General features: G+C 37.0%; 1 protein-coding gene and 1 long non-coding RNA gene across 4 annotated transcripts in view; both read right to left on the bottom strand.

Moving 5' to 3' along the window:
• The window catches only part of LOC127881204 (transcription initiation factor TFIID subunit 3-like), a 33095-nt gene extending 8022 nt beyond the window's left edge, over positions 1-25073 (bottom strand). The window contains exons 1-10 of one of the 3 annotated variants that reach the window (XM_052428912.1): positions 24962-25073; positions 19521-19688; positions 18360-18448; positions 15307-15466; positions 14101-14287; positions 11540-12696; positions 10357-10896; positions 5295-5617; positions 4598-4720; positions 1220-1434 (exon numbers count right to left, since the gene is read on the bottom strand). In XM_052428912.1, coding sequence (XP_052284872.1) covers positions 1220-1434; positions 4598-4720; positions 5295-5617; positions 10357-10896; positions 11540-12696; positions 14101-14287; positions 15307-15466; positions 18360-18448; positions 19521-19686 — 2960 coding nt within the window. In that variant the 5' untranslated portion in view covers positions 19687-19688; positions 24962-25073. Of the gene's footprint in view, positions 1-1219; positions 1435-4597; positions 4721-5294; positions 5618-10356; positions 10897-11539; positions 12697-14100; positions 14288-14998; positions 15021-15042; positions 15076-15306; positions 15467-18359; positions 18449-19520; positions 19689-24961 lie in introns of those variants that run through there. The other 2 variants (XM_052428913.1, XM_052428914.1) reach the window with 2 other exon arrangements.
• Positions 2179-3201, bottom strand: LOC127881206 (uncharacterized). The gene is made up of 3 exons (XR_008049965.1): positions 2876-3201; positions 2629-2730; positions 2179-2483 (listed from the first exon to the last, which is right to left on the bottom strand). It is a non-coding gene; the product is annotated as an uncharacterized LOC127881206 (long non-coding RNA).
• Positions 25074-27066: the final 1993 nt, after the last annotated feature.

Below are 27066 nucleotides of genomic sequence, written 5' to 3'. Positions count from 1 at the left end.
ATTTGGTCCAAACAAGCAATAAAATTAAATTTTCTTGACCCATTGGAAATATTTTTTCAGCTGTCTGACCCAAGTTTTGGCCTTTATCAAAACCCAATAGAATGTTGAAGACATATATACACCTAAATGAATCAATCTTAACGTAGCTTATTTGGCCAATGGCTTACTACATATTTTATTTAGATAAATAAAAGACCATTCGCGAGTCAAACCTATAACTTCATTGTGTCTACAGCTGTTTAATGGTTTTAACAGGAAAGGCTCATTTTTCTTTTTTTTTTAAAGTTATTTATCCAAAGCACTTTTCCAAACACTTATTTGATAACATGTTACATTACCCTATTTATTACTGCTAAGCCAATGGTTGAATACCCACCCAGCAATTATTGTAATTAAAGCTGTAAGTTCTAAAAATTGCAAAGAAGTACAATGACAGATACAATATTGTCATCTTCTTGGTGTGTTGGGTATGTGCAAAGAAGTGTTGTATGCTAAATCATTACTCGTAGGCTGTTCTGGTTTTATGCTGGTTGCAAAAGCCATTTTCACTTTGCTTCTTAAGGGGAAAATGGTTAAACCCGTACCATTATTGTGAATAAAAAAATCATTTTTAATTGTCTGACTGATCTCTTTAATGTTTTTTTATTATACATACCCTCTCCTTAAGTGGAAAGGTATATTGGGAGCAAATGATCATACGCTCGCTCTCAGCAAGTCACTTTAAGGTTTAACTTAATTTTCATAAGTTATTTCCAAAATCAACAGAAGATTTTTAACGCGCATATAATACAATCTTATAACAGATTGCAAGACAGATAACATATTGGCCGTGGCATAGTGGATATGGTGTCGGCCTGGAGATGGGGAGGTCTAGAAAACACAATTTGGGCAATAAAGCTACCACACAACACTTAGCCACTTACAATTTGGACAAGAAAGCTATCACACAACACTTCACCACTTACAATTTTCGACAAGAAAGCAATCACACAACACTTCATCACTTACAATTTGGACAAAAAAGCTATCACACAACACTTCACCACTTACAATTCGGACAAGAAATCTATCAAATAAAACTTAACCACTTACAATTTGGGCAAGAAAGCTATCATACAAGACATTCCCTCTTACAATTTGGGCAAGACAGCTACCAAACAACACTTTACCACTTACAATTCAGGCAACAAAGCTACCAAACCACACTTGGAACACTTACAATTTTGGCACGGCCATCTCCGTAGCTCTACTGGGTGGGGGTGGGGAGCGTGGCTCATGTTTGGGCGAGATTGCCACGGGCGGCTCCAGCTGACTGATGCTGAACGAGCCCGGGGAGGAAGCCGAGCCAAACTTTATCTTTAATTTCTGGATCTGGAGGGGCGCAAGGGAGGGAGAAGCCTCCTTCACTGCCTCCTTGTCTGCCCTCTCCTTTGACTGGAATACACAAGTGCAGAAGAGTTCAAGCTTTTTTCAGCCATATCTAAAGTCGGTTAACAGACCCATTCCCAAAGCAAAATTGTATAAAAAAAATCCATTTTAATAACAAAAAATCCCAATTGAAAAAATAATTTATTTTAAAAGAAGTGTCTTGTGATTATTACATCTCATTTTTATTCTTTTTATCTAACAAGTATACTACTTTTATTTATATGATTTTGCTCTTATAGTTTGAATTATTATAAAGAGGAAGTTGAAAAAACAAGAGCTGTCAGAGGACGGCGTGCTCGACTATTTGAGTGCTTGACAGTATAACGTAAGCCATCATGGGGAAATTGTTGAAATTATTGAATAAGGTCAAGGTAATAGTTCAGGTATATTTTCCACAATCTATTGAACATTTGTAAAGAAATAAAACAAAATAATAAGATTTTATGTCAAGTTTATTAGCAATAGCTTGGGTGGGAAGTTTGGACGGTCCTTAAAAAATAAAATAAATATATGTTTTTTTTTGTAACCATTGGGGGAGGGGGGGTTGAGAGGTGGGTATAATGTGGGGTGTGGTAATTTATTAGATGATGTTCAAAAATAAAAAAAGGAAAAAAAAAAAATTTGAAGGAGGGGGGGGGGGGGTAGGGGGGGTGGTTGAGAGGGGGGTATAGTGTGGGGTGGGGTAATTTATTAGATGAGGAAGAGGGGGTATAATGTGGCGTGTGGTAATGAATTAGATGATGCTACAAAAAAACAAGGGCTGTTTGTAAAACATGCATGCCCCCCATATGGGCTCTCAGTTGTAGTGACAGCCATTTTGTAAATATGTTGTTTTGTCACTGTGACCTTGACCTTTGACCTAGTGACCTGAAAATCAATAGGGGTCATCTGCCAGTCATGATCAATGTACCTATGAAGTTTCATGATCCTAGGCATAAGCGTTCTTGAGTTATCATCCGGAAACCATTTTACTATTTCGGGTCACCGTGACCTTGACCTTTGACCTAGTGACCTGAAAATCAATAGGGGTCATCTGCCAGTCATGATCAAACTACCTATCAAGTTTCATGATCCTAGGCATAAGGGTTCTTAAGTTATCATCCGGAAACCATTTTACTATTTCAGGTCACCGTGACCTTGACCTTTGACCTTGTGACCTGAAAATCAATAGGGGTCATCTGCGAGTCATGATCAATCTACCTATCAAGTTTCATGATCCTAGGCATAAGCGTTCTTGAGTTATCATCCGGAAACCATTTTAATATTTCGGGTCACTGTGACCTTGACCTTTGACCTAGTGACCTCAAAATCAATAGGGGTCATCTGCGAGTCATGGTCAATCTACCTATCAAGTTTCATGATCCTAGGCATAAGCGTTCTTGAGTTATCATCCGGAAACCATTTTACAATTTCCGATCACCGTGACCTTGACCTTTGACCTAGTGACCTGAAAATCAATAGGGGTCATCTGCGAGTCATGATCAATCTACCTATCAAGTTTCATGATCCTAGGCATAAGCGTTCTTGAATTATCATCCGGAAACCATTTTACTATTTCGGGTCACAGTGACCTTGACCTTTGACCTAGTGACCTCAAAATCAATAGGGGTCATCTGCGAGTCATGATCAATGTACCTATGAAGTTTCATGATCCTAGGCCTAAGCGTTCTTGAGTTATCATCCGGAAACCACCTGGTGGACGGACCGACCGACAGACCGACCGACCGACATGTGCAAAGCAATATACCCCCTCTTCTTCGAAGGGGGGCATAAAAATGGGGGGGGGGAGGTTGGGGGGGAGGGGGTAGGGGGGGGTGAGAGGGGGGTATAATGTGGGGTGGGGTAATTTATTAGATGATGTTAAAAAAAAATAATTGGGGGGGGGGGGGGGGTTGGGGGGGGGGGGGAGGGATTCTGGGTAGGGGCGTGGGGTATCGTTTGTGTGGAATCCATTGTGGTATTCAGGTAAGTGTTGTTTTGTGAAAGTAATAATAAAATGTGATCACAAATAAAGAAGTTATGGAAATTTAAGCAAAATGTTCAATTATATAAGTGTGAAAGGGGCCATAAGTATGTCAAAATGCTTGATACAGTAGTGTGCTCTTGTTTATAGGTTGGGGTCATGTTGGTAAACAAGTATGCAAAATATAAAAGCAATATGTCAAAGGATATAGGAAATATTTGGGGTAGTACGCAAACTTTAACATTTGCTGCATATTCTAATTGGTAAAGGGGCCATAATGATAAAAAAATGCTTGATAGAGTTGTCTGCTCTTGTTTATAGGGTGGGGTCATGTTGGTAAACAAGTATGCAAAATGTGAAAGCAATATGTCAAGGGACAATGAAAATAATTGGGGTAGTATGAAAACTTTAACATTGGCACGCTAACGCTAACGGAAACGCCGACGCCAGGGTGAGTAGGATAGCTCCACTATATATATTTCATATATAATAATTCAGGGCTCAACATTAACCAAAAAACCAACTAGCCCTGTCGGGCAAGTACTTAGAAAATCTACTTGCCCTGAACTTAAAGCCACTTGCCCAAACATGAAATATCACATCAACTGTAAACCTCATATTTTTTAATAAACCAAAATGATACACCACAAAACCCTTTTTTATTTTTGAACATTTAACAAAATGATTACAGCACTTAAAGTCTTAATTAAATGCTCTTTGTTCTTTTTTGCACTTTTCCGGTCGGACAACTAGATTATAAAATAACTTGCCCGGACCCAACTTTTACTTGCCAGGGTCAATAGGACAACCGTTAATGTTGAGCCCTGTAATTGAGCTAAAAATCCCTCCAAAAATGTACTTTACAGGAGAAATAACTTGCAATTCTGAAATAAAGTTTCTAAAATGGCCAGAAAAAGCCCTGGAGTTGTAGAGTCTAGTGGATTCAAATTCCAAACATGAGGGTAAGGGGGGGGGGGGGGGGGGGGGGGATATTTTTGTAAGCAAATCATTCACAAATGAAATGCTCATAAATGACTAAAAATTTAAAATATTTCGATTGGGAAAATAAGTGACTTCCCATGAATGCTGTACAGTCAAATTAAACTGATTCACAATAAATGCTAAAATATTTATATAAAACAAAAATACTTCTTAATGCATTAAAGTACTCCTAAAAGTACACATGGTCAAATTTCTGTATCAAACCTTGTGCTCTTTATGTTCCTTGTGTTTCTCCTCCCTGTCCCGTTCTTTCTCACGAGGCCGGTCCCGGTCTCTGTCTCTATCTTTGTTCTTCTTTTTCTTCTTCTTTTTGTCCTTCTTCTTTTCCTTAAACAAAGCATTTATGGCAACAACTGAGTGGATTGCAGGCTCGAAATGTGGAGAATTTGATGGATATACATAACATTTTGGACCAAAATTAACATGTTTACTTCAGCATGTTATTGTTGGCTATTCTGTCGTTGATTTTGTTTCACATAAAACTAAAAGGATCAAACCAAAACCTACACTGTACAATCTCCTTCTATTTCAAAAAATCAAAATAATATCTTGAAGACAAGAAAAAGCCAGATTTTGGTATTGATACGTTTTAATTGAAATGTGCCTCCCTCTTTGAAAGCGGGGCTTCATACATATGAGTTAAGTGTCAACCCAGATTAGCCTGCGCAATCCACATCGCACAATCAGGGACGACACTTTCCGAAAAGACAGGATTTTTGCTTAGAAGAGACTTCCTTTAAACAAAATAATTCCAGTAAAGTGTCGTCCCTGTTAAGCCTGGGCAAACTGCACAAGTTAATTTGAAGACACTTAACGCACATGCATTAAGTCCCATTTTCCCAGAGGGAGACTTGTATGTATTAAATTCCATATTATTACTAATTCAATCACAAACTGTTACCTTAGACCGTTCCCTCTCTTTACTGTGACTGTGCTCTTTCTGATGCCTATGTTCTTTCCTCTCCTTTTCTGAACTTTGGCTCCTATGTTCTTTCCACTCCTTTTCTGAACTTTGGCTCCTATATTCTTTTCTCTCCTTTTCTGAACTTTGGCTGCTATGTTCTTTTCTCTCCTTTTCCAAACTTTGGCTCCTGTCCTTCTCCCTCCTGTGCTTGTCTTTTTCGCTGCTTATAAAGGTTTCTCTGGACTCAAAGTCGTGTTTCTTCGGTGAAGCCTCTTTGACTTTCTGGGGACTGGCGGGTTCCTTCTTAACAATCATTAATTCTGAAAAGCACAAACACATGACAGCTTTATAGTTAACACTTTACCACTAAGAAAAGCATTCTGACACATGTAGTTCTTTAGAACATTGAATCACATTTAAAGCCTTTTTTTTAAATTAGATTTAATTTGTAAAGGCTTCATTTCCAACCCTAAGATACTGATCAGTATCAAAGTTCAGCATAAAACCTGAACAGACTGCAAGTTATTCTGGTTGCAAAAAGCAATTTTATCTTTGCTCTTGACCAAGACAGTGTTAATCTCTGAGCTATGATGTGAATCAAAATTACAAAGAAGCAAATAAAACAGGGGAATGAAAAAAGAATACAGAAAATGCATTCATGTATCAGAGATATAAATTAGCAGGATACCACTTTGCCCTTAAAATTTGAAGTGTGCCGGTTAATTTTCTGAGACCATTTTTATGTCCATTGTACAGTACACAACATACTAAGAGAACAAAGATGGGCACATGTGATCATAATGAAAGTTTATAACCCAGTCTAAATTAAATCAAAGAACCTAGAACATGTATATTTAGACTATATGAAATTAATACTATGGATTTTAACATCACACTTTGAACTTCGATACTTTTTATCTTTACTTTTTGTGATGATTTACAATGGTGGTGAGTGACAAGAGATACATTACAACTAATTCCAAATCAAACTATGTTTGTTTAACCAAAGCAACACACTGGTTTTTATAAGCAAAGCTCAATGAAAAGTAACCTAAGAATTTGTGAATGAAAAGTATTTGTTAATATTTGTTTATATCTAGACATTGTATTGGCAACATTTAAATTTCAATTTAATTGCTTTAAAAATGTAAAAAAAAGTTCGCTCCAAAAACTTACATGATATGCAGTAAACCGACCAAAAAAACAACTTGACTCAATTATACATCCTTTTTGTACTTGATTTGCATGGGTAAAATATAAATGTTAAAGTTAATTATTTTAGAAAATAAGGGGAATTATAATCAAACAAGAGCTGTGTTTGTGAAACACAATGCCCCCTACTGTGCTTTAAAGCCGCACAACAGCTATTTTAGAAACAAGAGCACCCCCTTGCAGGTGCAGACCGCTCATCTATTTTTCTTTTTAAAGCTGTAGGGACCTATCTCAATTTCAATCAAAAAGGAGGGAGGGGTGGAGTTGAGAGGGGTGTATAGTGTGGGGGTGTGGTCATTTTGATTTATTACATTATCTTCCAAATATGAAAAAAAAATGCAATAAAAATATTTATTTTTTTGGGGGGGGGGATTCTGGGGGGGGGGGGATGGTTGGACGGTATTTCAAAAATAAAATAATAAAAATAAATATTTGTGTTTTTTAACCATGTTTGAAAAAAAAAGAGATGTGTTCGTCAGAAACACAATGCCCCATATTGTGCGGCTTGGAAAAAAATAATATTTTGTTGTTTTTTACCTTTGGCCTTGAAGGATGACCTTGATCTTGAACTTCCACCACTCAAAATGTGCAGCTTTATGAGAACGCTGCTTTGAAATATATATTTTTTGACCTTTGACCTTGAAGGATGACCTTGACCTTGAACTTCCAACACTCAAAATGTGCAGCTTCATGATAACACCGCTTTGAATTTTTTTTTGACCTTTGACCTTGAAGGATGACCTTGAAGAATGACCTTGACCATGAACTTCCACCACTCAAAATGTGCAGCTTCATGAGAACGCCGCTTTGAAATTTATTTATTTTTTGACCTTTGACCTTGAGGGATGACCTTGACCTTGAAGGATGACCTTGACCTTGAACTTCCACCACTCAAAATGTGCAGCTTCATGAGAATGCCGCTTTGATTTTTTTTTTATTTTTTTTTTTTGACCTTGAAGGATGACCTTGACCTTGAACTTCCACCACTCAAAATGTGCAGCTTCATGAGATACACATGCATGCCAAATATCAAGTTGCTATCTTCAATATTAAAAAAGTTATGGCCAATGTTAAAGTTTTCGGACAGACAGACGCCATATATTTGACATTTGACCTTGAAGGATGACCTTCACCTTCACCTTTCACCACTCAAAATGTTCAGCTCCATGAGATACACATGCATGCCAAATATCAAGTTGCTATCTTTAATATTGAAAAAGTCTTGGCCAATGTTAAAGTTTTCGGATGGACAGACACCATAAATTTGACATTTGACCTTGAAGGATGACCTTGACCTTTCACCACTCAAAATGTGCAGCTCCATGAGATACACATGCATGCCAAATAACAAATTGCTATCTTCAATAGTGAAAAAGTTATGGCCAATGTTTAAGTTTTTTTCAGACGGATGGACAGACTGACTGACACACTGACGGAAAGTTCAACTGCTATATGCCACCCTACCGGGGAAATAAAAATTATTTTTTGGGGGTGGGGGGTGGGGGCGGGGTATAGTGTGAGGGTGTGGTAGTCATTTATTAGATGATCTTTAAAAAAAAAAATGGGGGGGGGGAGATTGAGGGGGGGATTCGGGGGGGGGGGGGGGGGGATCGGGATTGTGGGGGATGGTTTGGGTGGAGTCTATTGTGGTATGTCAGATAAGAGTTGTTTTGTCAAAGTATCGATCAAATCTAATCATAAATAAAGAAGTTATGGCAATTTTAGCAAAATATAATAATTTGACCTTGAGAGTCAAGGTCATTCAAAGGTCAAGGTAAAATTCAACTTGCCAGGTACATTACCCTCATGATAACATGAAAGTATTTGAAGTTTGAAAGCAATAGCCTTGATACTTTAAAAGTAAAGTGGATCTAAACACAAAATGTAACCATATATTCTGAGTTACTAAGTCAAAAAAGGGCCATAATTCCATAAAAATGACAACCAGAGTTATGCAACTTTTCGTTTACTGTCCCCTTATGATAGTTTGCGAGTGTTCCAAGTATGAAAGCAATATCTATGATACTTTAGGGGTAAAGTGGATCAAAACACAAAATTTAACCAAATTTTCAAGTATAAAGGGCCCATAATTCCGTCAAAATGCCAGTTGCAAGTATGAAAGCAATAGCTTTGATACTTAAGGAAAAAAGTAGACCTAAACACAAAACTTAACCAAATTTTCAATTTTCTAAGTATAAAAAGGGCACATAATTCTGTCAAAATGCCAGTCAGAGTTACATAACTTTGCCTGCACAGTCCCCTTATGATAGTTAGTAAGTGTTGCAAGTATGAAAGCAATAGCTTTGATACTTAAGGAATAAAATGGACCTAAACACAAAACATAACCAAAATTTTCAATATTTGTAAGTATAAAAAGGGCACATAATTCTGTCAAAATGCAAGCCAGAGTTATCTAACTTTGCCTGCCCAGTCCCCTCATGTTAGTAAGTAAGTGTACCAAGTTTGAATGCAATAGCATTGATACTTTATGAGAAAAGAGGACCTATACGCAAAACTTAACCGGAGGCCGACGCCAAAGTGATGACAATAGCTCATAATTTTTTTTCAAAAAATAGATGAGCTAAAAAATGACCAGTCTGCGAAATAAGCGCACGCCCGGTGGCCTGGGCGTGTTAATTATAGCTCGGGCCTATTAAAATTGCCATATCGTACGCCCGTCGGGCCAGTAGAAGATTTCCGACAGAACTTCGTTCAACTTCGCCTAAAATACGAGATTTAAACGCGTTCCGATTGGTCCATACATTCAACGGTCATTTTCGAGCCGTAACCCAGGCCACGTGGTGAACAATTTAGACGGGTTATTTACTATTGGCACACGTAATGCTGATGTGTATACTGCTGAAGTAAACCAATCGACGTCCGCGGCTTGCATTTCCGGAATAAACATCGTTTTACTTTGTAACCTTGTGTGTGTGTTTATTTCCAAATTTGTAAGTTCCTACGCGCATGAGGCTGCATAATTTTTAAATACGTAGCTGGAGCGATGCCTGGCAAGAAACTGCCCGCAACTGATCGTTGGTCAACAAATGACTATGAAAAATCACGGAAACGTGAATTTCAAGAAAAATTGTTAAAAATCAGTGATGAAGGAGAAGCTACTTCTGTAAGATAGAGTTTAATAAGCTATGCTTAAAAACACAGCATAAGAAGAAAGTCAACATGTAAGATAAAAGTATGCCATCTATGCCTTCACTTGTCAAGTAAACTTCTGGAAAATAAGTATCAGGTTGCTTGTTTTACAGGATATGGTTTCTGAAGAAGAGGATCTCATGGAAGGATGGCAGTGATGATGAGATGAACAAAGAAGTTGTTTATCACATGTTAAAGAGTTATGATTAATAAAGGACATAATTACATTGACTTGTTATATTGCGTTGCAATTGTTTTTGCAATAGGCTTTACAGTTAACATACTCTTGATACAATTTTACTTTTTAATAGAGTATCTGCTATTGAAAGATGAAACCCTTTAGCAGGGTGTAGCCTATATTTTAACAAATTTTCTTTGGGCTAGTAATTTTCTGCTGGGCTACTTGTCTTCACCACTCCAGTAGCCCGAATGGCTAGTGGATAAAATTAACTATCATGAAGACTGAATGACCATTGACCTTGAAGGATGACCTTGCACTTTCACCACTCAAAATGTGCAGCTCCATGAGATACACATGCATACCAAATATCAAGTTTAACCAAGGATAAAGTTTAGAGACAGAATGACAGACAGACAGGCCAAAAACACTTTACCCCCGATCATTCGACCCGGGGGCATAAAAATAACAGGAAATCAGTACAAGGCACAATAATTTACCTCCATCTATGAAGTATACCTTTTGGTGATGGTGACTTGTGCAGGACTGGTTCAGGCTCTTGTTCATGGTCAGAGACTTCTGGAGTGTTCTCCCTTGACAGCGCAGGCTCTGTGGGCGCAGGGCTCGATGACATCCGCGACGAAGATTTCTCATCGAGGGAGGCAGACGGGGACCTAGGAGTGTCCGGTATTGACTGCGCAGGCTCTTTCTTACTCGTCGCCTCACGCGAAGGTGAACGTGATGGAAACGAGAACAATGTCGCACCAGAATCCTCGGCTTCATTGTCATTCTTAAACGAGCCTATAGTATTTTTTGTGGTATAGGTAGCGTCCATTGGTTCATGAGAGTCAAAAGATATGGAGGACCTAGGACTGTGGCCACCTCTGGGACTCGCTCCCCTACTCCGAGGACTTTTCGACCCTCTGGGACGGCCTCTGGGTTTAGGACTAAGCCCTGAGGAGCCCTTAGGTCTCCCCGGACTCCTGCCGCTAGCGGGCGGTCGTCCTGGACTACGGTGGAATGGTGGCCGGCCTGGACTACGGCTGAGTGGCGGTCGACCTGAAGTGATTAATTTAAAATAAATTGTACAGCCTGTGCCTTTTGGATTGGGAAAAACAGCATGATAAACCTTGCAATTGGCAACAAGAGCACCGCATAATGGGTGCCACGCTCTGCTCGGGTGCAGTTTTGAATAAATGAAAGCTTGTCAGAATATTTTTTTGTTTAAGAGGTCACAGTGACCTTTGACCTAAAGACCCAAAAATGGGTGTGGCATGTAGAACTCATCAAGGTGCAGCTACATATATTAAGTTTCAAAGCTGTAGGTTGAAACACTTTGATTTTAGAGCCAATGTTCAAACCTTGACAAAATGTAAAGGTTTTAGCACGACGCAGACAACAAGACACGACGAGCTGGCTATGACAATACCTCGGGTTTTCTCTGAAAACAGCCGAGCTAAAAATTAAACATTATTAATACTTTTGTAAGTAGAAGTATTCCAATTGTTTATGAGCGCATGTTAAATTGCATTTTTACATTTATCAAATAAAGTGCAACAGAATTATATTGCTGTATAATGAACACAATAAACCAATGATTTAGTTTATTGGAAAAGTTTGGCATCTTTTTGGGGGAAATTTTGGTAAGATTTTTGTGAAAAAAAGTAAATTTTTGCCATTGGTAAATAGCCTGTATACTGACCTGGACTACGAGTGGACAAGGGCGGGCGACCAGGACTCCTTCCAGTTGGGCTTCGACCCACGCCAGGTGGGCGCCCGGGCTTTCTGCCCAGGGGAGAGTGCATCCCTCTTGTCCCTTGCGTCTTGTAGAAGCCGCTCACGCTGCCCTTTGGTCGCCCTCTTGGACGGGGCATGTGAGGAGATTTTTGCTGCTGATTGAACTGCTGCAGAATGCGTAGATGAGGAGCCAGTGTTTCTGGAGGAAGTGTCGGATTTTCGGGTTCGACAGTATTGGGAACATCATCTTCCTTATGATCACTTTCATTATCATCATCATCCTCAGGACCACTGTAGGTTTCACTGATAGCTGTAACGGTCCACTCCTCAGCCGCTGGTTCAGACTTCGCTACAAACTCGCGGACTGGGGATTCTGCAGTACTTTCTTTCTCTGCCATTTCTTTACTTTGACAGATAACTGAATCGATGGTGTCTTCTATGTCTTCCTCTTGTTCTTTACTGATCGTCTTTACTGGTTTATATTCTATAGGCACTATTGACTCCCCGGGCTTTACATCTATCACTTTCACAACACTAATATTAGGAGCAGGAGGGGTAGCTTTAGCAGAGAGATCAAGAGGATTGTCAGAATTCAAAACCACAGGTGGTACTTTTTTATCCCCAATTTTAGGGATTTTAAAACCGAATGCTCCCTTATTGTGTATAACATTCGGTGCACCTGCTCTGCCAGGGGACTTTGGTCTTCCTGGTCCACGTTTGATCTTTTTCTCTTTTTCCAGCCTCTTCTGCAATTGTAATTTCTTTTTCGCAGGTTTATACTCAGGATCACCCCTGTCAAACTCTTGCACCCCCACATCAATGTGATCGTCCACTTCCACAATCTTGCCCTTCTTGGTGGGATCCGTATTGAAGTCCAGCCTGATGATGGATGACTCCCCAGGGGCCCTAACTGCGGGTAATCCAACTGAGGCTGCCATCGACGAGGTAGTTTTCTGTCGAACAATTATCACGTTTTGCTTGATCCCAACTGGGGGCCTCTTTATGTCTGGGCCCCGTCCCTCAACCAATGGGGAGAGGATCCCGCTCGTTGTCATGACGACGGTCTTCATCTCGTACTGTGAGGCACAGGCTTCCTCAGGGAGGGGCTGGGAGGTGGTCAGTCTGCAATCAGACACAAATTTAACCCTTTACAACTAAGAAGTAAATATTAACCTGTTTGAATTCCCTTATCAATTCAAATTTAAGACCGTTCTTCCTTGATTTAACCCTTTTCCACTCAGAAGCAAAGTGAAAATGGCTATGTGAAAACAGCATAAAACCATTACAGCCTGTGAGTACCTCGCAAACTGTTCAGGTTTTATGCTGTTTGCTGCTCACCAGTATATGGGGTTGGAAATGAAGCCTTTAAAACTTGAATCTAGTAAGAAAGGTCTTTAATTGAATTGAACTTTCTTAGGGACTACACATGCCTCAAAATACGCATCTAAGTGGTAAAGAGTTAAAGGCTTTATTTCCAACCCTGAAATAATGAAGAGTAGCAAACAGGATAAAACCTTCTTGTTTAATGCTGATTGCATATAGCCATTTTCACTTTGCTACTGAATGTGAAAAGGTTAATCAGACACAGGACCTATCACTATGACAAACAAATATTTCAGTATCATATCAAAATACCTTCCAAGAATATCATAAAATGATATAGAGCACAGTTGAAATATGCGGCATTACTCTCAGATGCTTGCGTCTTCTTTTTGAAAATTACATGAGATATATATATAATAAGGTACACAATTATTCCTTCTTTGATAAACATTTACAAAGTTTACTACTCATGAAGTTCTCAAGCACAGGCCTATCAGGGACAACACTTTTAGCCTAGACTGGATTTTTGTTTACAAGAGACTTCTTTTAAAGGAAAACTACAATAAAAGCGGAAAGTGTTAACCCTGCTATGCCTGTGCTAATCTTGGAGGACGCTTGACGCACATGCATTAAAGTCCGTCAACCAGGTTGACGAAAAAAAGAAAATTTCTAAAATACCGTATTTTTTTACAATTATTAGTTTATATTGATTAAAATATCACGACTGGTATATTACTTGAAAAAAGTTCATATTTTCAGTATATTCGGTAATAAAATTTTGCAATGTGAACTCGAAAGTACATCGCGAAAATAGGTGACATAACGATATACACACTATAAATAACGCAAGTAGATTGATAATTTTATATATAAAATACATACAATTCACTACGCATGCACAATTTGCATTCCTGGGTTTACCACGTCACGATGATGATCAATCTACTTGCGTTATTTATAGTTAACCGGTAGTTACCTGGTGCACATACACAGTAAAATTTTATTACCGAATATACTGAAAATATGAAAACTTTTTCAAGTAATGTAATATACCAGTCATGATATTTTAATCAATATAAACTAATAATTGTAAAAAAATATGGTATTTTAGAACTTTTCTTTTTTTTCGTCAATCTGGTTGACGGTCCCTTTAAGCATGTCTTCCCAGAGCATAGCTGTAACTTCACATTATTCTCCCAATACCTGGGTCTCTTGAAGGGCAGTGGAGAGTCTCCGGGACTGGGTGCGGGTCGTTTCTCGCCCTGGCTGGCTCCCGGCTGAGAGGCAGGGCTGGGACTCAGCTCTGCAGAGGGGCCCACTGGCTCTATGGGCTTCAATCTCTCCGGGCTCCCGGGAATCGACACCTCACCCACCTCCTCCTCTTCCTCCTCTGAAAGGACATGTTCAACACCTTGTTTTTGTTTGTATTTTTGACATTCCTTGTTCTCCATTTGGATTAAGGTTTCTAACATGGATGCTATCGATGCATCGGAGGGCATAACCCGAAAAGAATTAAAAAACACGTTCTGTGCGTCCTTAGGTTCGTCGTCCGAGATCAGTAAGCGTACTGCCCAGTGAAGAAAGTCCAATAAAGTGTAAGTCGCTGCAATTGTCTGTTTACTAGTCAAAATGGTCTCGGTCATCGATGGTTAGCTTCTATAATGTTGGCCATTTTGTCTAAGTTAACTCGCGGTTGTTCAGGTGACCATTCAGTGTTTACTTTTTTATCAAATTCGAGACACATTTTCGGTCCAATTCCAAATCTTAATGTACCTGTACCTATTTTTATCCAAATGACTGCCTAAAATTCAAAAGTTTCCTTAATTTTTTTTTCTCCTATGAAATGTTAGTTCAACCGTCCTATCCAGATCTTTGACTAGTACCTTCACAATCATAATGTAAAATACTGTTACAAAGTAAATGCATAAGAGGGTATTGTCAAAAGTGGCACATGCTATGTACGTAAATGACAATCCGAAAATAGACAGACATATAAAATGCCTGAGAAAATGAGATTTAAAATATATTGGACATCGTGAAATAACTGACCTCAATATATTGGATCTGCGTTGAATTAGTGACAATTCTACAACAGCTTAACCAGTGAGTTCTGGATGCATGTACGGTAGTTTTTCCGGTACTTACCAGTGAGTTCTGGATGCATGTACGGTAGATGTTCCGGTACTTACCAGTGAGTTCTGGATGCATGTACTGTAGTTGTTCCGGTACTTACCAGTGAGTTCTGGATGCATGTACGCTAGCTGTTCCGGTACTTACCAATTAGTTCTGGATGCATGTACGGTAGTTGTTCCGGTACTTACCAGTGAGTTCTGGATGCATGTCCGGTAGATGTTCCGGTACTTACCAGTGAGCTCTGGATGCATGTACTGTAGATGTTCAGGTACTTACCAGTGAGTTCTGGATGCATGTACGGTAGATGTTCCGGTACGAAGTCGAACACTTTCCTCTGCTGAACCTCCTTGCTGTCTGGGTGGGGGAACTTGAGGTCATTTTCACAAGGTACGGGGTACGAGACGACCTCTTTGGCGAATGGCAATGGCTCGACATGCTGACAGTGGAGAGTGAACATACATGATTATCATTTGGCAGGTTTAGAAATTATCTCCCTTTTAAAGCTTATTACTTCCCTAAGATTGTATTTTTTACTTTGGACCTTGAAGAATGACCTTGACCTTTCACCACTCAAAATGTGCAGCTTCATGAGATACACATGCATGCCAAATATCAAGTTGCTATCTTCAATATTGCAAAAGTTATGGCCAATGTTAAAGTTTTCGGACGGACCCACAGGCTGACAGACTGACAAACAGACTGACGGACAGTTCAACTGCTATATGCCACCGTACCGGGTGCATAAAAAGTTATTGTTGATTTGCTTAAACTTAATAACTACTATAAAAAGACAAAACTGCTTGCTTATGTCAGTTGTTATTACAGTGGAACCCCTCTAAACCGGACACCCCCGAGACCAAATGGAAATTTCGGTTCGGAGAGGACTCCGGTTTAGAGGGGAAATTGACAATTTAACTTTCAGAAGGTCAATAACATAGCCTTATGTGGAAAAACACACACTTTCAGTAAATTTTTATAGTTTATTTACGGTATATAACATTCTTTCATATTGCATCAAATAATAACAACACATATCACATAATCTGTTCATTCAAAAGCAGTATCAGTCACAACAAAGATCAAACAGAGCACGCTGAAAAACAAACAATGTTATATGTATGTTTTAGGCGACTTTTCCGACTGAAAAACATGTCAAAAACGATCTGTTTTTCAAACATCTACCACACACGATAGTCTTCTCCACCTTGTTGATCATTTCCTGAACACTTACATACATTTCAATGTCACACTAAAGATCCTTAGGTTTGTTATCAGTAATTATAATCAGAATCAGTGATAATTTTTCATGTGCGCTTTGCATTATTTGCACATTAAAATTGCCAAAAGTGCATATGGCAAAAAGATCTGCTTCTAAAAAAGCACATTGCTTCTCAAGAAAGAAAAAATCAGAAATATACTTGTCAAACATTTTGTAAACACAACCCTTATTTTTTTGCATTTTATCGAGTGTAATAGGTGATTTTTAGAGCTGTAACGATTCACCCATCATTCGATTCGATTTCGATACCAAATGGTCCGATACGATTATTTTCGATTCGATTCAAATTAAACTATTCGCTGCTTATTTTGGAAACTATTTCATGTTTGGTTTGTCTAGGGCATGAATTAATATGTTTGGTATTTGTTATTAACTTATTAAGTTGTTCATTTAAAGTATTTAATTTTTAAAATAAAATTTAAAAACGCAACATTGTAACAAATTTATTGAACTAAACTTGTTGAGTGCGTTTTTCAGGGTGGCTGAAGAAGCAATTTTATCGGCTGATGTAATGCTCAGCATGTTATTCATTTATTAATTGGATGTCATATTGCTATTGACCAATCACAAGACGTATTACAAATGACAAGAAAGTTTAGACGACGAATTCGGAAAGTAAGGTTTAAAATGACGATCAATCGGGATTGAAGTGATTCGAATCGAAATTGGCCGTATTGGTATCGAAATCGAATCGGCGGCGTTGAACCAGTTTTTCAATGCATCGAACCGAATCGTTACAGCTCTAGTGATTTTTACTGTAACACCGCCATAACTATACTACGTCATTCCTGTTTGCATTCCTACTTGTTCTCTGCTTTGTGCGTGAAATCTTCGGTTGATAAAACGGCGGAGAACCATCGCAACGTTCCCATACGCTTTCATATTGCAAAAAATGCCTCCCGAAAAGAAATTAAAACCTAGTCAAGATCATTTGACTTTAAAGGCTGTATTTGGAATTGCTGATAATTCACCTAAAGCATTATCCGAGAGCCAGGCTTGTACTATTTCCAACAAGTTTTTGCCTAAGAGGCAAACAACTTATAGTTGGTTGAAATATGACAGAATGCGACTTTATGTACTATGGCGTATGCACTGACACTGGTATGAGAAACGGCATGCAGCAAAGCTGCCAAAATCTGAATTTTAAGCTGCTTTATCAGACCATATTGCTGCTATCCAAGCATCCCAGCTTAAATCCATTTTTCAACATTCAAGTTTTTTCTTAACAATTTGAAAAGCTTATTGGTTTTGGAAAAAGCTCATTGTTTCAGCACATGTGCACTTCAAAAACTCATTCGTTTAAAATGAAAAATGATCACTGCAGAATTATCACTTCTATTGATCAATATGTACATAACAGGCCAAGTCTCTTTTAATAGTTTTGCGATTTTTACAAACGTTCAACCATCTATATTAATTTCATTTGATTCCATCTTTCAATCATCTTTACATATACATGTCATCATTATGAAAGAGCCAGATTTCTACACAATTTGTGAAACCAACACTTTCTTCCTATTTCATTATCTTAACATTGTATTTGTTAAGCTGTGATATTTGGCCCAATTCAATCTCAAATACATGTAGTTTATATTTTTCCCAAATTACTCAACCTACTGCGCTTTGAAACGGCACAACAGCTTTTTAGAAAAAATGTCTATGACAAAGGCCAATACTGTGCCAAATATTAATGGACTGGATTGAAACAAACACTTCACTGTAAGTTATGTAGGTAAACTCACATACAAGGCCCATAACTTTCCCAAAAATCAATGAACTGGAATGAAACTGATACTTCATACTTCATCTGTAAGTCATATAGGTAGACTCACGTATCAAAAATCAGCTCAATATCTGAAAGCTTTGCGTAAAAAACCTTCGGAAAACGGAATGCCGGACCGGAAACGGATGGACAATCCAACTACTATATGAAATTACAATTTTCCCAATTTGAGTCTACTAAACCACACATCTTTTTCAATATGAAGGGCACTGTCCCCGTGTACAAAGTGGTGAAGAAAGCAGTTGTGTAGTATGAACAGCCGTGTACCTTCATGTAGTCGTCCAGCTCTGATACCTGGATGCCCATGTGTTCAAAAGCAACAAACACATCCTCCAACCTAGGCTCGGTCCGACCAACTGAAACATCATATACTATAGTCAATACATAAAACAAAATATGGTCTCCAAACTGGAACATAATATACTATAGTCAATACATAAAACAAAATATGATCTCCAATCTTGGATATAATATACTATAGTCAATATGTAAAACAAAATATGATCTCCCAACTTGGATATAACATACTATAGTCAATATGTAAAACAAAATATGATCTCCCAACTTGGATATAATATACTATAGTCAATACATAAAACAAAATATGATCTCTCAACTTGGATATAATATACTATAGTCAATATGTAAAACAACCAAACTTGGATATAATATACTATAGTCAATACATAAACCAAAATATGATCTCCCAACTTGGACATAATATACTATAGTCAATACATAAACCAAAATATGATCTCCCAACTTGAACATAATAAACTATAGTCAATATGTAAAACAAAATATGATCTCCCAACTTGGACATAATATACTTTAGTCAATACATAAAACAAAATATGATCTCCCAACTAGGACATAATATACTATAGTCAATATGTAAAACAAAATATGATCTCCCAACTTGGACATTATATACTTTAATCAATACATAAAACAATAAATGATCTCCCAACTTGGACATAATATACTATAGTCAATTTATAAAACAAAATATTAGTATTGTTATTCAGAATAGTTTTTCTTTACAATAATAATTATGAAGAGTACAGACATCATGATTAACTGCGTGTACTATGTTATGCAATGCTATTAGATAAGACATCCACAAATTGAAGATGTCACTAAAATTGGAAATTGTTGTTGCATTTTATTTTCTAACAAATACTTTAAGAGGAAAAATAAAATTGTTTTAATAGTATATTTACTCAGGTGCAACTTTATAATTATAGAGCTTAATACAGAACTTAACTAAATGTTGCAATTTCTTTTCTTTTTTTATCTTTAAAAAAAAATCTTTTTTTTTCGAAACCTTGAATTTGGCAGTCAATTGAGAAAAAATACATGGTTTTATGAGATTGAGAATGATAGGGCAGAATTACAATTCCGATGAAAAAAGCATTGAGCACTCACACTGTTCAGCGTATCTGTGCGTTGTCTTGGCGACCTGCAGCAGGTAGCGCTCCAGCACGTCAGTCAGCAGCTCCAGTGGTGTCGAGTGGATGGAGTTCCAGCCCAGGTGCTGACAGATCTGAGCCATGCAGATCTGCAGGGCCGCGCGACTGTACTCTTCTGACATGGCTATATGGAGAATAGGATTAAGTCTGTTGACACAATTAAACACTCCCAGACGCTAATTTTTTAAATCAGAATCTACAAGTATTTTAGTAATGAAATTTATAGTTCATATGTTAAAACACATCAAAAATGTTTCTGAGGGAAAATATAACAGTTTTAAATTAATACATTCTACTTTTAAGCATTGCAGGTAATATCCAATTTGAAGGTAAATATTTATTAAATGACAAAAGCTAAAATCACACATTATAAACCATTTAAAAACATGGGTTTTTCGTCACTAATAAATCTGCAATTTCTCTGTTGGCATGATCATTCAATAAAACAAAAGGTCTTATTTTGTTTCCCTCTATTCTCTAGAATGCTAGGTACAGGTATTGATTGTTGCAATTGCATTTTCAACAAACCATGTGCTAAACATGTTACGCACAGCTACACATACAAAGAAAGTTGCACATGATAAAAGTTCACTACATACATTCTCACAGCTTGATTACAGTCAAGTAAATGAACTTAACAATTTCCCGTAACACCTCAGCGATTTTTTTTTGCTCAATTGGGAAAAGTTCCGATACCAGTCCAATTGGGAAAATTGTGCGCGAAAAAAACTGAAATTGGGAAAATTCGGGTCGTGAAGTCTTCATATTGGGAAATTGATGTATTTGATTTTTTGCTCCAAAATACAATAAAATTGATAACTTAATGTTGCCAAGCTGTCAATATTATATTTACTCAGGTTCAAGCCATAGAGCTGCATACGGAAACTAACTAAATGTTTTTTATTTAAAAAAATAATAATTAAACCTTCAATTGGGACTTTTTTACAGCAATTGGGAAATTTGTAGTTTTTTCTAATTGGGAAAGTGCCGTCTTCCGGTACTTTATAAAGAAGGAAAAATGTGGCTGCACCTTAACAAATTCTAGTACGTCTCTCAAGTTTCAAAATAGCAAAAAAGCTTCATTTCTTCAAAAACAAGACAGCTTTTTATTTATTATTATTTGAAAGGGCATGTTCCTCTTAAGTAAATCTTACCATGAAGAATGATATTATTCCTCCATTATGAGCGGTAAAATCTGCTGTCCCAATTAAATCAAATCTTTTTCTAATCTTCAGCTAAAACAAGTCAATAAAACATTTACTTTGTTTCTGTTTTAAGTTTCAATTAAATACCTTAAAAAAATGAGTGAAGAAATCAATGGTAAAAATTGTTTCAGAGTTAATGTATTTTAAAATATCCTAATTCAGAGGTCGACAATTTTTTTTTTCAGCAACTTGCCCTGCAGGGCGAGTAGCTTAGAATTTTCACTTGCCCTGCTGAAATATGTACTTGCCCCGCAATTTATTGAAAAAATGCAAAAAATCTGAAACTTTTATGTTTCATTGTATTTAGCCACACTTTAAATCTAAAGATGTGAAGAATTTAGACGATTTTTTTTGCAGTATTAAGAGACCGTACACCGTACTCAGGGCTCTAGCTTGGCTCAGATTTTAGGGAGAAGTCACTTCTACCTCAGCTCACAGTATAGGGAGAAGTTTTTAGAAATAGGGAGAAGTTTACAGAATCAGGGCCCTAGGGAAATGTAGCGATCGGTCCGAAATGGGACTTATTCTAGCAGACGACTAAAACATAAGGTTTTGTTAAGGCTGTTAATAACTGTTAAAGATAATCAGTCAGCTGTTACATCTTAAACTAAAAAAGAAAAACAATTAAAATAACTCATCTTTATCCTAATAACAATGTTTGCTAAAGAAACAAATATGCATTATCACTTTTATCTTCAGTGGATAATATTGATATGCACTGCATATCAGGACAATGACCATGAACTTTAAAACCAAACACTAACTTTTAACAATAACATGACCTTTTAACTGTTACCTTTTAATATGTTGTGCATCTGTATTAGTGTATAATTCCTTTTTATTCACCGGATCATTCACACAGGGCATATGACAGCCAAAACATGTTATATATGCATTACGGCCCGTATTATTCACGACCGTTTTACACATAAACAATATTCTGGTTGTACGCCTGTGGATTGTTTTATTTCGTATCTGAATTACTTATCCGAATTTGAGTGCTGTCAGCTGCCTCGTGATTTGCACTGTTGTTATCGATGCATATTTATATTTTAAGCTCATTTTTCGTACTATGTAAAACATTTATATGTATATTAGATTACTGCTGAGTAATAATGACCAGAGTTACATATTAACTGATGTTTTACGATAAAACATAACTTGTCAATGAGACGCCGGTTCATTGTCAGCCATTTGTCGCAGTGCTTTATGGTCGGATGAGTCATCTTTTTTTTTAACCAATAGCAATTGTTTGCCGAAATACCTATATATATATGAAAAAGGAACATTAAAGCAGACGACAATAAGCGGCCTCTGACTTTAATCTGAATTAAAGCAATTACGGCATCATTTGAGCAACTAAACCAAATAATTACAAAACAAAAGAAATCATTATCACACATCAAGAAATGTTGAAGCAGCCGACACTCGTAATTACGGGGATTATTAGTTGATGGCGATAAAATAATTAATTTGTCAAGCAATGTTCATCGTAATATAGTTGCAGAAAAAATGGCATGAAAAACAAAACCAGCCGACAATATTCATGGCAATTTTCAATGATGACGATTAAATAATAATTTGCGAACAAATTACAATGATCTGACAGTTACCGATTATTTGTAGTGCATGGGGAGATTAAAGAAGTTTTCCGGAATATATCACTTCTGAAGTTTATTGATGCATGGCAATACACAGCCAGGTCGATAGTGTACACAGTAATCTCGTTTATATCAATTTTTCCTGCTGTGCAGGCTCCAATTGGCTGATGTCGCAAAGCGTTACACTCAACGGTGCATGTATCGACAATCAAGATACGCCCGGAGGCGTGGTTTCAATGGTATTGACAGGCGTTATGTATTCCTGGGGATTTTGACAAATTTTTGTAAATGCCGCAAAATTAAGGCGAAGTTTTTTTTCGCTGTCAGGTCGGAACACGGCGACGTTTTGAAACTTTAAGCGATTAAGTCGATGAAGTCGCCCAGTTGCGAGAGCCCTGCGTACTGTATAGGATACATTCACGGAACATACTGGTATAAGCGCGTTACGGGAAATGGACTTATTTTAGCGCAGTGTGCAATAATCAACATCCACTTAATTTTTAATCGCCGATTAAACGTTGTTTTGTTTGGTAAAGATGCATTAAAACTTGAAATTTTAATCTTTTCAGCCAGAAATGCCACTCACCCTGCAGGATGAGCGCTGCTGGAATATTCACTGGGCCGGAGCCGATTTCTACTCGTAATTACGAGCGGGCGAGTGGATTTGTCGAGCCCTGCTTATTGTTTGAACTAATAAAATACCCAATGTTGTTTAAAAAAGTAAGCACTTTTTCCTAATATGAATGGTGCTGGTACCAATTACGGTACTAAAATCTGTATGATGTTGGTTGAACTATTAATGTTTGGGATAATTCATAATCATCAGTGTCACCAAAATGTTAAAAAAAAAATCAAACAAGCATGACATTTATTTAACATTTTATAAGGTTAGAAAGTAAAATGGTCCTGTTTGCATACATACAATCAGAAATAATGTCTAAACAGCAGGCCTATTTTCCCTACAGCTCAAGTGGCTCTGAAAAACGTTGTTGAAAGCCCCCCCCCCCCCTCCACAGGAACACATAACACATTGGTCTCACATTTCTGACAAGTAAGACGAGTTATAAAATGTTATGTTTGAGTGGGAGACCACAAAATGAAGTGTTACAACTATATCAAGACATGGCTCCTGTCAGATATTAATACATTATGCAGTATAATCAATACCAACAAATATTAAGATTGATAATTATTGATAATAGTGCAAGTGTAAAAGTTCGCTGCATTCGCTCCGTTGGTCGTCATACAGCGTTTTTTTTCCCTAAAGGGGAAAGGTACCTGTACCCCTACAATTGGGAATTTTTTGAGTCGTGAAATCTTCAAGTTGGGAAAAAAACAGGTCGCGAAATCAATGAATTGGGAAAAATTCGAGTCGCAAAATTGATGAATTGGGAACCTTTAAAATGCATGTAATCTATCATAAGGGGCTATATTCTGCATCACAAAGCATTTTAAACTCTAGGTTTTGACAGAAAAACTACAGTACGGTTATGATATTTTGACTATCGTATCATGTCATGTGAAAATTGTGTTATTGCCACTTCAGTTAGAATGTGCCTGTCAATTGGAAAAATATCTTCCAGTGATAGGCATAAGCACTGAGGTTGCATAAAAAATAATATTAATAATTTTGTTTTAGCCCTTAAGTCTTACAAGCCCTGCAATGTTTCATGTGAGTTAAATTAAAAACTTAAAAACTAAACAAAAACAACAACAATGGATCTTGTACTGGTTTGACATCTTTTAACAATAGACAGTGAGAATAGTCACACGTAACCAAAATGAGTTTTTAGAGTGGAATGCTTTAACAATAATTTTCAAAGGTAAGTCTTATATTTTGTTTTGATTTTTTTTCAAATCATCAAATAAGATATTAAGATCATCTGCCATTAAATGCTTATGTATATGTTGTAAATAGGATTTTACACCCATGTCTCATTATTTTTAATTTTATGTTAAACTTTTATTTGTTTATATTCGTATCCGAATAGTTACTGTCCGGATTTGACACTTAAAAAACTATACATAGAAGTAATATGCGCATTTAACTCAATACGGTTACGTTTTTTTTTAATGTCAACGAAATTAGTGTTGAGAAAGTTTATTGATGTAAGGAAGACTGGTCTTAGCGATAGAATTCTTTCACGGGAAATATCGATCACTCGTCGCAGTTATGTAATCCATTCACATTTTACACAGCGGTTAGAGTTGCGCCCCATTTGAAAAGTTTTGTTTACTTTCTACGCAACAATGTCCTACAAAAATAAATGGCCGAAAATGAAAGGCTCGACAATATCAAAAGATATTTCCAGCGAAAATAAAAGGCACTGGCTATTGGGAACGGCACCTAAAATCGTTCGGAACGGTAGATATCGAGATTGGGAAAGGTCCGGTGCTAAAATTGGGAAGCCTCCGGTAGGCTTTGGGAAAGGTACCGTTCCCCGGTACTAGTTGAAGAAGGAAAAAAAACGCTGTCATAATTTGGTACGAAGTGACAAGGGTACGTTTCATTCCAATAATATATGCATCGGTTTCTCTTCACATCAACATGAAGTGAAAGTTGTTTGGCAAACGCAATTTCATATACTCACTTAATGAGTAAGCATTCCCATTCCAATCAACAAAATGGCTTGAAACTCGTGAAAAAAAGTAAATTAATGAGTTTGGACTTTTTCAACTCTATTGAAGAGTATTATTTCTCACACCAAAGTAAAAAAACATAAAGTTTTAATATTGAGCCGAAAGAAAATAGGGGGAACAAAAAAGATCTTTAAAAATATATTCCTTCTTCTTCTTCTTCGTTTATTGTACTATATCCCTCTCTGGGGCATTGTCGTACAAGAAAATGGTTAAAAATCGCTGTGTGGCGCAGTGAGAATAAAATATTTTTTTAAAACTATAGGAGGTTTTGGGGATTCCGATAATGACGTCACGTTTGCGCATGCTCAAATTTTGGCCGTCAAAACTGCGGCCATTCTGCTATTGTTTGCATGTGATGAACCGCATCGTGATAAGGTTACAATCATATTCGCGACCCTTTTGAAGCACAAAAAATACTCAGAACTTGAAATTCGTTCAGATTAAATTGAATCCAATGAACGAACACAAATAAGGACGAAAACAAACAACAAATTAATTGAATTTTTGTAATCAAATATAGAAACTGATTTGAACCTATTTGTTTGTAAAAACTTACCTTGTTGCAGATTAACTAAATCCTCTTGATAAATGTAAATGCTTTTATTTAATTGTTCACACCAGTTTTGACACTCTTTGTTTCAGCATTTTAAACACAGTGTTTAATTGCCCCTTTGTTTATCACAAACCGATTATATCGATATGATCGGATACTGTCCAGACATTTACTAAGAAAACAGTGTGTAATAAACCCAGGGACCTATACTTGTATGACTCTGTATGGGGTCTCTGCATAAACCACATGTGTCTGGTCATTAAACACAATTTATGATACCTTCATGTCATCTCTTAGCATATTAAGTTAAAAACTAAACAGTTGCTTAAATAAAATATTTGAACATATTTAAAAAATAGACATTTGTCCGAAATGGATTAACAGCTAGGAACTATTAAGTATATACATTAGCCAGTTTAAAAATAACAATAAAGTGTTTAATAACTATACATTTAAAATATTTTACAAATTTACTGCTACACAACGTATTTAACGGGTACCTGCAAATGTAAACTCTGCTATAATGTGTAAAGATCGTGTGTTACTGCAGTATTCGAAACATCATCATGAAAACAAGCAATCGCGTTTGGTCATTATATACGGATATATAAAATACTTGCGTAAAATAAATTAAATGTGTAGATTTATGGTATCATAAAATGCTAGATTTGTATCGCTCATTATCACTAGAGAAGAGTTTTCAATATACATGTACATGCAAAGACAGTTCAATTTGCAAAATATGCAGGTGTATTTTTCAATTGGAATACTTAAATTATTAATATTTACATTCAATGTAAACGAAACGAAAATTCTTCAATGTAAAAGAAAATTAAAACTACATTTCAAGATTTAAAAATAAAATGTATTGAGCTATTTAAGGGCTTTGTTTTATAACTGATTCAATACACCCCTTACACTAAATTTCAATCTCTGTAAAAAATAACACTATCGCATCCGCACCACTTATAATAATATTCATTATTATTATATGTTTTATAATTTTTGAAATATCAATTATTAAAGTCTTACTTAAAAAAGAATACGGGTAGTTATAGTTTTGTTTTGTGAAATTGTAAGTATTAAGTCTTCCGACGACCTTTACTCTGATACAATGTAATAGGCCGCGATCGAGAAGTTGACGGCCAATCTATTTTTAGTAACGAAAAACCCCTCTTGTGACGTCACACAAAAACCTCCTATTTACAAATTGATTGTGGCCTATTTCGGTGCCATCCCTTCCTTGAACGCTTCAAGACTGGGAGCCGTCACAAGGTGGTTGGGCAGTTGGTTCCACAGTCTTGTTGCTGACGGGAAGAAGGAGTGTCTGAGGTAGTCGGTTCTGCAGAATGGTACGATGTCTCGAATACTGCTGCCTCTAGTGGATGACATAGCAGGGCAGAGGTAGGGGTCAGACGGAATATCAATAAGGTTATTAATTATCCGGTACATCATGGTAACCTTAGATGTTTGGCGTCTCGCTTGAAGGGGCTGCCATCCGAT

This window comes from Dreissena polymorpha, chromosome 5 (genome assembly GCF_020536995.1).
Source record: "Dreissena polymorpha isolate Duluth1 chromosome 5, UMN_Dpol_1.0, whole genome shotgun sequence".
Taxonomy (NCBI): domain Eukaryota; kingdom Metazoa; phylum Mollusca; class Bivalvia; order Myida; family Dreissenidae; genus Dreissena; species Dreissena polymorpha.
Note: the sequence above shows the minus strand (reverse complement) of the source record. Positions and strands in the feature narration are given on the sequence as shown.